Source organism: Nicotiana sylvestris, chromosome 6, assembly GCF_000393655.2.
Source record: "Nicotiana sylvestris chromosome 6, ASM39365v2, whole genome shotgun sequence".
Lineage (NCBI taxonomy): Eukaryota > Viridiplantae > Streptophyta > Magnoliopsida > Solanales > Solanaceae > Nicotiana > Nicotiana sylvestris.
The window spans coordinates 29,656,728-29,673,244 of record NC_091062.1 but is presented as its reverse complement, the minus strand read 5'-3'; the positions used below and the strand labels follow the sequence as shown (position 1 = coordinate 29,673,244).

General features: G+C 38.7%; 2 protein-coding genes across 2 annotated transcripts; both read right to left on the bottom strand.

Annotated features, from left to right (window-relative positions):
• Window positions 1–1,101: 1,101 nt before the first annotated feature.
• Window positions 1,102–2,325, bottom strand: LOC138870425 (uncharacterized). Its single transcript, XM_070148229.1, has one exon. It carries the CDS (start codon window positions 2,323–2,325, stop codon window positions 1,102–1,104), a length of 1,224 nt encoding a protein of 407 aa, XP_070004330.1.
• Window positions 2,326–8,524: 6,199 nt separating this feature from the next.
• Window positions 8,525–9,868, bottom strand: LOC138870424 (uncharacterized). The gene is made up of 3 exons (XM_070148228.1): window positions 9,385–9,868; window positions 9,067–9,297; window positions 8,525–8,805 (listed from the first exon to the last, which is right to left on the bottom strand). The coding sequence occupies exons 1-3, from the start codon at window positions 9,866–9,868 to the stop codon at window positions 8,525–8,527; spliced, it is 996 nt and encodes a 331-aa protein (XP_070004329.1).
• Window positions 9,869–16,517: the final 6,649 nt, after the last annotated feature.

The following is a 16,517-nucleotide window of genomic DNA, read 5'->3' as shown; positions in this document are numbered from 1 at the left end:
ATTTCAAATAGAACAAAAATGAATACTAACATCAGTTATACACCAATAGTATCTTTTGTAAAATCTTCCAATTCATTACAGTAAATACAAAATATATGAATACTAACATCAGTTGTGTATTAATTATTGCATAGCCTTCTCGGAAAAGTAATAATCTGCATTTTTGGATGGCTTAAGCACAACTGAAGCAGCACGTTTAATATCGTCATCGGTATTGAGAGCTCATTCCAGCATGAATTATCAATGGTAAAGTTAGTTATCCTGAAGCACAAACAATTTGAAATAATTGTAATGAAGTAACTATTTGTAAGATTGTATAAAGGTCATGTCACAATTTGGAAAAGACTAAGAAATACCTCGCGTGTCTCAGCAACCATAGGACGTATATTTTGGAATACCTCTTTGTAAACAATATTTTTAATGAATGTAGGATTTTCTGTGTCCTCGTCAGCATTTAGTATGGTTAATCCCTCTCTTGTTGTTACTCGGGAGACAGCCACATATAATTGACCATGGGTGAATACTTGTTTCGGAAGATACAAGCCGACATGGTTAAGAGACTGTCCTTGACTTTTATTGATTGTCATGGAAAAACATGGCGCCAAAGGGAGCTGCCTTCTGTTAAGCTTGAATGGCCACTTTGAATCGTTGGGAGACATTATGATTCTTGGAATTGTGACGCTGGAACCATTGTTCTTTCCGGACATGATGTTTGCGCTGACAGACCAATTTCCAAGATGCCTGACAATTAATCTAGTTCCGTTGCATAGGCCTTCTGTTTGGTTTAGATTTCTGAGAAGCATAACTGGGATACCTACTTTTAAGTGTATGTCATGATTAGGGATGCCAGGGAATGTTAAGCTATTTAGAAATTCGGTTGGGTACAACAGTTCTTCATCGTTAGTGTTCATGCTCGCTTTGCATACATTGTCAGAGCTGAAATGTGTTCTTCCTTCACCTGGTATCATTTTCAGAATTCTATCGTTCAACTCATGTACCATATCATTTTTTGGCGTTAGTATTGCTCTTTTTTTCAGATATGTTAGGTCACTGTAATTTTGTAGGAGACATGGATAAACTGCCTCAACATGTTAGATGATTTCATGCGTATTCAGGAGGCAATTTGATTTGCTCCTTGTTAATATCGTCGTAAAATGATCCATTTCCAACCTGTAGCAACCATTTGTCAAAAGTAGCAGTTTGGTCAGCCTCGCAATCACTTACTTTTCCATTGCATAGTCTCATATTTTGCTTCAGTTCATATATTGTGAAAAATGGCCACAAATAAGAGGAGTTTAGTGATGCATCAACAATATCAGCTCGGGTACCCTTTGAAATAACTGGTAATATTTGGCGAAAATCACCACCACATACAACTGTAAGGCCTCCAAAAGGTTTGTCCGAGCTATTTTCATACCTCACTCGCATGATATCTCTCAACGTCTTATCTAATGCTTCAAAACATAACTTATTTGCCATGGGGGATTCATCCCAAATAATTAAAGAAGTTCTGTTGAGAAGTTCAGCTAACTGGGTGCCTTGTTTTATTTCACAAGTGGATTCTACAGTAACGTCCAAAGGAATATGGAAGCGCGAATGAGCGGTCCTACCATTTGGCAATAACAAAGCTGCAATTCCAGAAGTAGCAACGGGAAGAACTATTTTTGATTGTGATCTGAGGTTGGAAATTATTGTATTCCATAGAAATGTCTTGCTAGTACCACCATGTCCATTTATAAAAAATAATCGTCCTTGTTCATTCTCAACTGATGTTATTATTGCATCATAAGCTAACTTTTGGCAATCATTTAAGAGAGCGAATGATTTGTAGTGCAGTACTTTTAGCTCCTCTTTGTCATAGTCTAGCTCCTCATTGAGCAGACGGCTTCCCACATTTCGCAGTAACGTAGAATCTGGTAGCGGCATTCCATCTATGTCTTTCAAACTTTTTCCCATCTTTAATAGGATGGTTTCAATCTCAAATAATGTATATGCTTCTACTTGTTTTTCAGTTAACTGTAAATATTTCAATTGAAATCTATTTCTCTGTAATGATGTTATATCTTTTGATAAAATTCCACAGTTGTTCTTCCAAAATTTGCTTGAATCAGATACCTGACAGTAAATAAGTATCGTTACAAATAGATGTCTCAACTCATTTCCTGTCTCCCAAAGTGCAGCCTCGGCTAAGCAGTCATTCCACTCTTTATCATCATCTAATAATCCTAACGCGTAGCATGCATCTCTATAATTTTTATACTCCACTCCGTTTATTGTTCTGATGCTTTCATAGGAAGTGCTTCCTTTCACAAAGTTAAGCAGCATTCTCATATAAAAACATTCTCCACTTGCAGGATGTGCGAAGTAAATTCTACCAACTGCCTTCCCACTTTGCCTTCTATTCCAAGTTTTGTCCTTTGCATTCTAGACCCAACGCGTAGGAAAGTCCGAATATGTTAGCTCTCGTGCATCGTCATATCTTTTGTTCGACTCAAACCATTCTGTGAATTTTGTCTTTTCTATGTCCGGTCTGCTAATCACGCTTTCTGCTCGCTTTTCTTCTTCGAATATTATTGTGTTTTGTCCCTCTAAATGAAAAGGCAGACGCTCAACTGCCGGCTTTCTATAATGTATGTCAAATTTAAAGATCCTCCAGCAAGCTTCTGTAGCTGATATCTATCTGCAGTCTAGATTTTTTTTTATCTCAACATTTTCTGCAGCAGTATTCGTAGATTCTATAGTTGCAGTTGCTCTATCAGACCCTTTATGGACATACTTGAACAAGTACTTCACAGACCTTGAGTAATTGCATAATTCGACATTTATATGTGCATCATATTTGACAAGCAAATCCCTATTGCAAGGGACAACATATCTACTGTCTAAGTTGGCGCCATTTTTCTTGACTTGAGTACTTGTGTTCCTAATCCTATAAATAGGAAATCCATCTGAATCAAAAGTTGTTCGATCATTGAATTTCTTCGGAAAATGCTTCGTGCACTTTCCTTGCCTCATACATGGGCAATGTGGATTTAATTCTCCGCAAGGTCCATGCATCATAAAGTTCTTAACAGCATTATAACCGTCAGGATCAACTTCCAAATCAGGTATTTCTGCTGCTATTATTCTGTCAATATGATTTGTGGAGGGGCTTTTTAATGTGGGATGCAGGAAGAGCAATATATGCGCATGAGGTAAACCTCTCTTCTGAAACTCAATTGTATATAAACCTGTAAATGAATAGTATAAGGTTATGGTTAGGATGCAGGTACAAAAGACATGCAGTACACATTCTTTTACCAACATATGCAGAAGCTATACTATGTAATTATTCTCTGTTTTTCGGCGGTAAAAAATCTCGTGGATTAAGATTGAGATTTAATCTGACGTGACAAAAAGGATTTGGTGATATCAATAACAACTGCTGTCTATGTGCATTTGTGCTAAAAAAAGGTATCTAAACAAACGTATGATATGTCAATGATTCTTATATGGACATTGGCAGGACGTTTAGAGGCTCATGACAATTACTCCGTTGCCAATCATGGTGAATGGGGTGCTTATGGGTAAAGATTGTATACGAACGTACAATTTAATATCTACTCTGTTTTGGTATTAAGTCCTATAGTTATGTATTACGGGTGAAATTATTTTTGAAGCTTGGATCTGTAGCTAGGGTTGCTATTCAGACTGGGATAGTTGGTATAGTTGTGTGCTCGCCAACTCCTCAAGAGCTATGTAACTTCCTTCTAACTTAGTAGTTATTCTTTTTTTTTTCTTTTTTTTTACTTGGACTTGCCATCTATGACTTTCTTTTGAAGTTATCAAATATAAGTCTAATAGAACTTGTATATATGCATATAAATACATTTCATAATAGAATTATGTAAGATCGTCTAATTCAATTTAGTGAAAATAGCATCAAGTAGCATCGTTAACAGTTCAAAATATCTTTGTTGCTTATTTTTTCAAGATCCTTTACTATTCCACACATATGTATGATGCATTATATTGTTACCAAAAGTCAGATAAGCACATTGATGTGAATGCCATGTATATTGAAATTATGTACGACTAAGTTGTTGGATTATGACGAACTTCTTAAAACTAAAGCCTTAAGCAGAGGCGGATGTAGTTAGCAACGAACGGGTTCAACTAAACCCATAACTTTCGATGCGGTGTAAAACTTTATATGTAAAAATTCACTAAAATTGCAAAAATAGAGGATATGTACCCATAACTTTAAAAGTATAATGGGTTCAATGTTAAAAATCTTAAGAGTTGAACTCATATGATTTAAATCCTGGATCTGCCTCTGGCCTTAAGGATAAACTAAGAAATTATAGTTTTCATAACAATGAGAATTGCTAACATTCAAAATACCTGTTACTAACACTTGTTTCATGCATATTTATGTTATTAGTAATGTGTGCATTATGTAGTGAATGAGTTAACTTACATGCAATTATTTTTCCAAAAGGCTGCCTTTTTTTTTTTAGATCTTGCATTAGCTGGAACAATTTTATTTGGAAAACTCTGCATATGATATCAACCCGGTTGTCATCGCTCTCTTGTCCAATTAAACGGAGCATTTCATTTATTTCTGGCCACTTTTGGTTGCAAGTGAAAGTAATGAACAAATCTTGATATCCCGCCCACCTACAAATTGCCATTGCATCTTGATAATTTTGTACCCTATATCGAGGTCCCCCAGTGTGTGAAGAAGGCAAGATAATGGTTTTCCCTATCATTGAACAATCAGAATCACCTCGGACAATAGCATCTATCAATCCAGAAAATAGACCAGCCCTGAGTTTTTATTTATTATTCCGGATGTAACGAAATCTTTCTTCTTCAATTGCCATGTAACCATCCACGGCGTATTGCTGCAATAGTCTACCAGCTTGTAGAAGAGTGTGCGCTTCGTTAAGTCTTTGTTGTATCCTGAAGCAGTAGAACTGTCTCATTGTCAATTTTTCTCTCGCGAAAGTTTTGTTGATTACATCTGTCAAAAGAATTCCAAGCCTATATCCATCTTCACCATATGGGTGTATTAATAGGTAAGTCATAGACATGAAACTTGGGTGCAAATCTGTGATTCTTTGAAGTCCGTTTTTCCGATGTTCTACTATAACATCTCGCTGGAAATTTTCATCAGTAAGATCACCAATTACTAGTCCTGCAACTTCAGAGGCTGTGGGTATATTGTATTGCCGGCCATCTCTTGTCCTATCGGATAGTAGTCGTAGACGGAAAACAGATTTAGGATGTTGTTTATATCTATCCCTTGCCATTCGAAATATTTTTGCCAAAATATTATGCTCGTCCAGCATTTCGGATAAGCCCTGAACAATTTTAGGATCAACTTCTTCATGGAGCAGACTATTCATTCTGTTATGTATCTCATTTTCAGTATCATATATATATATAGCTGGGCAAAGTGTGGTTTTTTTCCACTTTCCTGTTAAATTCTCATGATTAAACTGAAAGTGTGATTGAATTCAGAGAAAAGAAGAAGCAGCTTGTGAGAAGAAGAGCAGAGGAGGAAATTTTCTTCTTCGATATATCTAAAATGAACAATGTACATCGTATATAACTGCTTCCTACAGTGACCAACTAACTACTGCCAACTCATGTACAGCTATACAAGTATTAAACTAATGGACTAACTACGATTACATTGATCTAAATATAGTTAAGTTAAGAGCACATGTGAGCTAAGGCACTGCTTGCGTGGACACCTCCTTTACGCCCCCTCAAGCTAGGTCCACTGAAGATGTTCTTCAGTCCTAGCTTGGACACCAAATAGTCATGTTGAAATCGCACAAGGCCCTTGGTTAGCAAGTCAGCTTCCTGTTCAGCAGTAGGAACATAGACAGTACTAATCAGCCTTTGCTGAACCTTTTCTCTAATGAAATGGCAGTCAATATCAATGTGTTTCGTACGTTCATGAAAAACTGGATTCGCTGCAATTTGAATAGCGGATTTACTATCACAATATATAGGAACAGGAGAGGAATGAGGAATGCCCAACTCCTTGAACAAACTTAGAATCCAAATCACCTCAGTGGATGCCAAACTCCTATACTCAGCCTCTGCTGAGCTGCGAGAGATGGTAGACTACTTCTTGGACTTCCAAGAAATCAAAGAGCTGCCAAACTTGACAAAATAGCCAATGACTGACTTGCGTGTGTTAGGGCAAGCAGCCCAATCTGCATCACAAAAGGCTGAAAGAGAGGCAGAGCAATTAGCACTTAGTAACACACCCATACCAGGACAAGACTTGACATATCTCATGACCCTCATAGCAGCCTCCATATGGGAGGACTTGGGTGTATGCATGAATTGACTCAAACACTGCACAGCAAATGAAATGTCAGGACGAGCGATAGTCAAGTAGAGTACTTTCCCCAGCAAACGTTGGTATGGTCCAGGATCAGGAAGAATATTATCACCAACAGAGTTTGTATGAGCATCAAACTCAGTGGTAGTCAGTTTGAGATTAAGCTCCATAGGAGAGTGGACTGGCTTTGACCCTGCTAATGCCAAATCAGAGATCAACTCCAGGGCATACTTGCGTTGATGCATCAAAATTCCCTGGTCACTCCTAGCAAATTCAATGCCCAAGAAAAACTTGAGCTCACCAAGGTCTTTGATCTTAAAACTAGACTGTAAATCATCATTGGTCTGTTGTATAAGCAAGATATCATCACCTGTGATTAACAAGTCATCAACATAGACTAGAACCACCACCAACTTTTCTCCCACTCGCTTGAGGAACAAGGAATAATCTAGGTGGCTTTGTGTGAAACCATAGTTCTGCAATGTTGTTGTTAACTTGATATTCCATTATCTAGAAGCCTGCTTAAGTCCATAGAGGGACTTGAGCAGTTTACAGACTAAGGACTTATCAGTGGAATCGTTGAACCCCTGTGGGATAGTCATATACACTTCTTCAAAAAGATCACCTTGCAAGAATGCATTGTACACATCCATTTGATGGATGGTCCAATGCCTGGAAGCTGCTATGGAAAGCACACTCCTGACAGTCACCATTTTTACCACAGGTGAAAATGTCTCTTGGTAGTCTAACCCTTCTCTCTGGTTGTATCCTTTTGCCACAAATATGGATTTAAATCTCTCTACTTCCCCAGTAGCCTTGTATTTAATCTTGTACACCAATTTACATCCAATAGCCTTCTTACCCTTAGGTAATAGGATAAGAGCCCATGTGTGGTTATCTTCTAAAGCCTTGATTTCAGACTTCATGGCTTTTACCCATCGCTTATCTTTAACTGCTTCTTGGTAGGTCACTGTTTCCACTTCAACAAAAAATTGGGACAAATAACTTTGATATTTAGGTGCAATGTGATCATAGGTGATCACCTCAGAGAGTGGATATTTGCAGTATCCTGCAGACTTTCCTTTAGTATGCTGAACATAATCCTGTAGCCAGATGGGAGGTTTTGACACTCTCCCTGATCTTCTAATATCCTGTCCAAGAGTGAGTAGATTACAATTAGGCACTGGAACATCAATAGTAGAACCAGCAACTGTGGGATCATCATCAGGGACTGAAGTAGGTGTAGCATCTGTGGAACAGGAAATCTCAGGTAAATATGGGGAACATGGAGCTGGCTGTGTGCAAGGTTCATTGTGTGGCATATGAACAGCCATAGGAGTTGGATCTGTAATAACATCCTGTCTAGGAACAGGAGTCGAATCAAGAAAGAAATCTGGTGAAGTAGTGTCTAAAGATTGGAATGAGAACACATCTTCATAAAAGACTACATCCCTGCTAATGAAGAACACTCTGTGTTCCAAATCCAATAGCATGTAACCCTTTTGATGTGTTGCATATCCCAACAAAACAGATCTCACTGCCTTTGGCTCAAACTTTTCATGCTTGATCAAGTTTGTTGCAAAGCATAGGCATCCTAGCACTCTTAAATGGGAAATAGAAGGTTGTTTCCCATGTAGCACTTCATAAGGAGATTTACCTACAACAATTGAGGAGGGTATCCTGTTGATAATGTAGACTGTTGTGTCAATGCAATGGCCCCAGTATCTAACAGGTAGATGTCTCTGAAATCTAATATCTCTGGTTGTCTCAAGTATATGCCTATGTCTTCGTTCAACTACCCCATTTTGCTGAGGAGTGTATGGGCAAGAACTCTGGTGTACAATGTCATGCAACTGAAATAACTCCTTGCAAGAATGATTGAAAAATTCTCCTCCATTATCTGATCGAAATATCTTAATAGGCTTACCATATTGTGTCTTGACCAATGCAATAAAGTTTTTGAGTAAAAATACTACATCAGATTTAAGTCGCATAAGGAATACCCAAGTCCATCTAGTGCAATCATCCACCAAAGTAAGGAAAAATCTCATGCCATTATGAGTAGGAACCTTATATGGACCCCAAACATCCATGTGTATCAAGTCAAAACTAGATAAACTTTTACTCTTACTAAGTGGAAATGGTACTCTAGTTTGTCTTGCTAATGGACATATCTCACACTTAGTCAATTGATTGATACAAGAGAATGGTATTATTCAGTAGGCTAGGAATCTTCCTAAGAACTTGCATTAGAACATGTCCTGTTCTCTTATGCCATAAATCTGCACCACCTGCTCCACTAGTTGCTGCAAATGCTCGATTTAATTTTCCTCCAACTGATGTAGAAAGAACATATAGTCCTTCCTCCTCTTTACCAATCTCATTCGCAAAGAGGTCCTGAAATACAATGCATTGTGGAAAGAATGTGACACAGCACTTCAAGTCCTTTGTCATTTTGGATACTGACAAAAGATTGAACTTGAACGTTGGAACACAAAGAACATCCTTAAGAGTATCACCTCCTGTAAGTTGGCATTCTCCCATGTGCGAAATTGTGGTTGAATCTTCGGTAGGCAACTGAACTTGTCATGTGCTTCCTACTGATTGTTTATTATGTAACAATTCTTTAGAACTAGACATATGATTCATAGCTCCTGTATCTACAATCCATTTGCAAAGTACCATATTTTCACATAACTCTACATTGCCACAAAAGCATTTACCTGCCATGTGAGCACTGGCATCTCCAATAGAACTCTTGCTCAATAGTTGTAATAGTTGGTTGTACTGATCTTGTGTGAAGAACTGGGCTGGTACTGTCCCATTGCTTGTTTGTTGACTAGGCACCGGTGTGGTTTGAGATTGTTCACTCAATAGGGCAACATTTGCCTTTCCCCTTGGCTTGAAATCTGGAGGATAACCCACGATTTTGTAGCATTTGTCCTTCAAATGTCCTGTTTTATTACAAAAATCACATTTCATTAGTTTATATCAATCTTTTCGAGTATGTCCTTTTAGATGGCAAAAGTCACACTCCAAACTATAATTTCTTCTTTGCTTGTTTCCTGATTGTGCAGTAAATAGAGCAGTAGGCTCAATATTCCCTGCATTTCCATAATTGGCACCAGTAATCATCCTCCTGCTTTCATCTTTAACTACCATGGCATATGCTTTGTTGATAGACGGCAAGGTAGGCATTAAGAGGATCTGACTTCTAGCTTGTTCAAAGCTATCACTTAATCCCACGAGAAATTGCAACAAACGTTGATATTCCAACTGCTCAACATACTCAGCTGCTGGAGGTGGTGGTAAAATGGAGTCATACTCTGCCCATAGATCTCTGAGCTTTGTAAAATAGGTAGAAACAGAACACATTCCCTGAGTCATAGTGAAGATCTCCTTGTGCAGATAGTATAATCTCGATCCATTTACTTTATCAAAACGTTCCTTGAATGCAGCCCATACTGTACAAGCATTAGATGAAAAGAGTACTCCAGTTATTAAATCTTTGCTAACATTGCTCATCAACCATGAGGTCACAATCGCGTTGCATCGATCCCACTGGTGTGCTAGGCCAGATCCAAAATCTTCTTTTGAAGTTGATCCATCGACTAGACACAATTTATTTTTTCCTAACAAGGCTACCTTCATAGCTCAACTCCAGAGAGTGTAATTATCCATTCCAGTTAGTATAAGCCCAACCGACATGGATCCAGGTCCATCGGAAGGATAGATATAGCGGGTGATTATGATCGAGAATCATGGATCCTCCGGCTGTATTGACTTCGTCGTTCGTAGTACCGCTCAATTCTTCAGAGATCGCTATGAATTAGGTCAAATCAAGGTGCTGAAAAACTGCAATTGCAGAAAATTAGGGTTCTAACGAATGCAGAAATGAGTGAATTCCTTCGAATTTTCCTTAATTGCTCGAAAATTCCTTAGAATTACCCGATCAACGGCTCTGATACCATGTTAAATTCTCGTGATTAAACTGAAAGTGTGATTGAATTCAGAGAAAAGAAGAAGCAGCTTGTGAGAAGAAGAGCAGAGGAGGAAATTTTCTTCTTCGATATATCTAAAATGAACAATATACAGCGTATATAACTACTTCCTACAGTGACCAACTAACTACTGCCAACTCATGTACAGCTGTACAAGTATTAAACTAATGGACTAACTACGATTACATTGATCTAACTATAGTTAAGTTAAGAGCACATGTGAGCTAAGGTACTGCTTGCGTGGACACCTCCTTTACATTTCCGGCAACAGAGAGCCAATGTGATGATAATTTTGACCACTCATCCTGAAAACATATGGGCCCTTTGAACGATTGATGCTTCTGTCAACTCGGCCTCCCATAGATGTAAATGCGAACATAGAGTTATAAACTCTGATATTTTTTCGAAAAGTGATACCAAGTTGTCCAGAATCTATGCTCAAAAGATATTTGAGATAGGGCAGGGGTTAGCTCATTAACGGTAGTCTTACACGGCCTTCCATACAACAAAATGAGAATTTTGGCCGTGTTGTCTGTTTAGTTTTTTTTGTCCGTTATTCATACCATAAAATGGCCCCACAATATTGGCAGGTGTTTGTAGGAGAGCCAAAATTCCAAGTTGTTGTATTATGACCTACCAAATAGAAATTTCAATATCAATATGAAGTGGCTTTCAATCTAATGTTATTGACAACAACAAGACTTAACAGTCATACGGGACAGACTAAGTCACAATCCCCAATGGTGCATAACCTCACACTCGTCATCTAACATGTGCATCACCTCAAAGTAGCACAATGATGTGAAATCCGGGGTTTCATACCCTCAAGACAAACATTTACAATCATTACTTACCTCAAACCGGTCCAAACTCTAGCCCGTGATGCCTTTGCCTCTCGAATCGACCTCCAAATGCTCCAAATATAACCAAAATCAGTATATTATCATCAATATACGCTAAAGGAACAAAGCCCAAGCGAAAATAATCAAATTAACTAGGGGTGTGCATTCGATTTATCAATTCGATTTTGACCATTATCGATAATTACTTATCGATTATCGATAATTACTTATCGATTATCGATTTGTACATATGCTTATCGTTATCGTTTCAATAAGGTTTTGATTTTTTCGATTTCGATTTATCGATTTTTGGGGCTTATCGATTCGGTTATCGATTACACCAATAAGAAAATTTGCGGGATTCCATGGAAAGTATATCGCTTAAACACGCCTAACTAATATGGATAAAAATAAGCTAAAATAAAACGAACACCGTTTCAAATATAAAAATTGTGTCAACAAGCATATGCAACGAATCTAAAGTAAGGGATCAAATGTATGCCACCAACACTTCAACAGTATAAAAAAAAATACATCATCACGGCTAATTCTATTTTCCATTAATTTGAACTTCATTCCCTTGAGCTTTAAATATGATCATTCCTTAAATGTGGTAGATGAAATAATAGGGTTAGGGACTTAGGGTAAAAGAAAGGGTATTATAGAATAAGGGTAAAAAAAAATTATATATCTTATCGGTTTATCGATAAAGCGATAACCGAAGAGGATAAAATCAAAATCGATAACTCGATAAGGAAAATTTTGAAATCAAAATCGATAAATCGATATCGATAAACTGATAAAAAATAATTGAATCGATTTATCGATAAACCGATTCGAATGCACACCTCTAAATTTAACTCAAGAATCCCGAAATTTCTCAAATTTGGCCCCCAGGCCCACGTCTCGGAATCTGACCAAAGTCTCAAAATCCAACAACCCATTCAATTACGAGATTATCCATACTAGTTTCAGTCAATTCCGACTTCGAATCGGCTTTCAAATTCCAAAAATCCATTTTTTGAAGTTCCACAATTTCCCCCAAATTTACATCCCAAATCTCTACTCAAATGATGGATCCAATGTTATAATCATGTATTTTAGCCAAAATTGTGTTAGAATCACTTACCCGATGATTTTCTTGAAAATCCCTCAAAACATCGCCAAAACCCGAGCTCTCTAGGTCAAAATATGAAATAAAACCCCAAATCTCGTATTTATAGAGCACCTTTCGGATCCCCATCACTGTTGACCAAGGTAAAAACTTTGCTGACCGCGGTAAAACTATTGCTACAGCGGAAAATATTGACTGCAGTGACATGCGTTAGTATTTTGGCCATAAATGTCTCTACAGATGTCCAACTTGTGATTTCTTTAGTTTTTTGAATACTAGACACGAAGGGCTACAACTTTTGTTTTTGAATCATATCAAAATTTCTTGTAGATCAAAAGATATAGGATTTCGAAGTCAGACTAGTGAACCTGCGGATTCTTCCTCACCGCGGACCATTTTCCGCCCCAGCGGTAAAACCACCGTGCTCAGAGGTAAAACTTCCACCCTAGCTGTAAATTTAAGTACCAGAACCAATGCTTGAGTCCCGGTAATGCCCGGACTCGCTCAAAACTCACCCAAAATACACCCGAGGCCCTTAGGACCTTAATCCAAACATACCAACACCTCCCATAACATCATTAAAACTTAGTCGAGACTTCGAATCACTCAAAACAATGCCAAAATACTAAATCAATTTCGAATTCAAGCTTAAGAATTTAGGAGCTTTCAAATTCCACAAACGTTGCTAAAACCCATCAATTCAACTCCGAATAACCTGAAATTTTGCACACACGTCACAAATGACACAACGGAACTACTCCAACTTCCAAAATTCTATTACGACCTCTATATCAAAATCTCACCTATCAACCGGAAAACTCTAAAATCCCAATTTCGGCAATTCAAGCCTAAACCTTCCACGGACCTCCAAAATACATTCCGATCATGCTCCTAAGTCCCAAATCACCTAACGGAGCTAACCAAATCATAAAAATTCCAATTCGAGATTATATACTAACAAGTCAAAACTTGGTCAAACCTTCCAAATTTTAAGCTTCAAATATATAATTGTTCTTCCAAATTCATTCTGATTACCCTGAAAACCAAAAGCGATAATTTACATAAGTCATAATACATCACACGGGGCTAGTCATGCCCGAGAACTAGTGAGCGAAGTATAAAAGCTCAAAACAACCGTTCAGGTCGTTACAGCTTGTGATAACGCTTGGGTTGTAGGAGCCCCTTTGGAGTCTGAACACCCCCAGTGAGCGCGGGTACCTAGTGTGAGTGATGTTATGTTGCCCGAAGGGCTATTTTGATTTATGTTTTTGCCCTAGAGGCTGATTACGAGTGATGTAAGGTAGCTTGAGAGGCTGGTTCTATTGATATTTTGCCCGATGGGCGGTTTATGGTACATGTCTTGCCCGATGGGCTGGTTACGTTTCTATCATTTTTTACTCACTGTCTCATCACTTGTTTGAGTGACGGGAAGGAACTTCTCGAGAAATAGCTGATAGAACTCATCCCAAGTGAGAGATGGTGACCCAGCTAGTTTGTCCAAACAATAATCTCTCCACCATTTCTTGGCAGAACCTGAATGGACGAAAAGCTGCAAAGTCGACCCCATTAGTCTCCACTATCCCCATGTTCCGTAGAACCTCGTGATAACTGTCCAAATAATCCTGGGGTTCCTCTGAAGATGTACCGCCATAGGTAGTAGTGAAAAGCTTGGTGAACCTGTCTAACCTCCACAAAGCATCAGAAGACATAACTGATCCATCACCGGTCTGAGCTACCACACCCGGTGGAACTACCTAAACTGGCTAGGCTGTTAGAGTCTGAAACTAGGGAGCCATCTACTCCGAAGTGTTAGTAGCAGGAGTCTATGCCCCTCCCACAGCTCGAGAGACGGTTGGTGCTACAGGAAGTATGCCTGCCTGAGTAACACTCTCCATAAGGCCCTCTAGACGGACCAAAGTGTCCTGAAGTACCGGAGTAGCGATGAACCCCTCCGGAGCCTAAGCTGGCTCTGTTGGAATGGTCTGGGCTGGAACCTCATCGTCAAACTCTACCTGAGGCTCCGCCGCTGGTGTTGGTGCTGCTGCTCTGGGCTAAGCCTTGCCCCTGCCTCGGCCTCGTCCTCTGCCCCTCATAAGAGCTGTCGCCGGGGGCTCGGGCTGCTGATCAGCTGATGAAGCGGTACGTGTTCTTGCCATCTGCGAAAGAACATAGTAGGAGTTCAATTAGCATTGAAAAATTAAATTGCATGATAGAAAAGAATAGATGTGAAGTTATTCCTAAACTCTGTAGCCTCTAGGGGATAAGCACAGACGTCTCTGTACCAATCCCTCACACTCAACCTAGCTTGTTCATGAATTGTGAGACCTAAGCAACCTAGTGCTCTGATACCAACTTGTCACGACCTGAATTTTCCACGGTCGGGATCGTGATGACGCCTATTCATGAAATCTAGGCAAGCCGACATATACATTTCTAATGCATTAACTATTAACCCAAACAGTAATAAATAATAGCTAAGTCTAAGCAAATATAAAGTGCGAAAGTTTCATAACAGTTCAAACTCTAAAACAAGGCTACCCCAATGATCTGGTGTCACAATTGACAAACATCTAAGAATTTCTACAAATACTGGTTTAAAGGAAAAATACATCTGTTTCTTAGAATGAAAGAAACCAGGAACTAAGATAGAGGGAAGGGGACTCCAGGGTCCGCGAACACCGACAGATCTACCTTGGGTCTCCTGTGGACTGAAGGCAGCAACCTCGTGCTCTGATCAGTATGGTCTAGTAGCGGGATCTGTATAAAAGGGCAGAGTGCAGTATCAGTACAACCGAACCCATGTACTATTAAGTGCCGAGCCTAACCTCAGCGAAGTAGTGACGAGGCTAGGACACGACAAACAATATAAACTTGTGCAGTTAAACAATATACTAACAGAATAACAAGTATTAAAAACTGAGCAGAAATGAACGAGAAGGGGCAACATGCTATGGGGGTTTCAATACAAAGAATCACAGCAGTAAAGGAATCTAAACAGCTAAAACACTTGAACCGATAGCAACAAATAAACACAACAAACAGAAAATGTACGACATCACCCTTCCTGCTTTTACTCCCAATCCTCACCATGCAATCAATAATAGAAACATGTTCGACATCACCTTTCGTGCTTTATCACTCTTCCTCACCATATGAATAATAGAAATGTGCACGGCATCACCCTTCGTGCTTTATCACTCTTCCTCACCATATGAATAATGTTAATGTGCACGGTATCACCCTTCGTGCTTTATCACTCTTCCTCACCATATGCATAAATAGAAATGTGCACGGCATTACCCTTCGTGCTTTATCGCTCTTCCTCACCATAAGCAACAACAGAAATAATAACAACCCGGTAAGGGTATCACAATCAAATAACTTCATTTCATCATTTAATTTTCACAACAGAAATCTCAACTTGAGCCAATACTCAACCAATATGCAAAACCAAGAAAAAACATAGTAAGACTTGTTTAACATGAGTAATAACTAGTTTCAGCAAGAACAATACGTATAAAGGAACACAACGGGCACAAGTATAAGACTCACTCGCATGCCATGACCCTACAACACCATATACATACTCGTCACCACACTTATACATCGTACTTAACAACTAAACAAGTAGCAAATAAGGCAACAATACCTAATCCCTCAAGCTAAGATTAGCCACAACACTTACCTAGATTCCACGGCCACAATCAATCCTCAATTGCCGCTTTACCTCTCGATTCCACCTCCAATCCGCTTGTATCTAGTCATAATTAATTTAATAACATCAATAAATGCTAAAGAACTAAATTCCAATACTTAATTATAGGTTTCCTAATATTTTCCCCAAAAAGTCAAAAATCGACCCCAGACCCACATGGTCAAAACTCGAAGTTCGGACCAAAACTCGATTACCCATTCACCCCCGAGCCTGGATATACAATTGGTTTTGGAATCCGGCCTCAATTTGAGGTCTAAATTCCTAAATTTCAAAATCCCTAAATTCTACCCAAAACACCCAATTTCCCCGTGAAAATTCCTAGATTTTGTGATGAAATCTTGTAAAAAGATGGAATAGATTGAAGGAAATGAGTTAGAAATCGTTTACCTATGAGTTAGGGAAGAACTCTTCTTTGGAAAATCGCCTATGGGAGCCTAGGGTTTGAAAATTTGAGAGAATGAAGTGAAATCTCATCTAAGTTGTGTTTTGATCAGTTGCAATT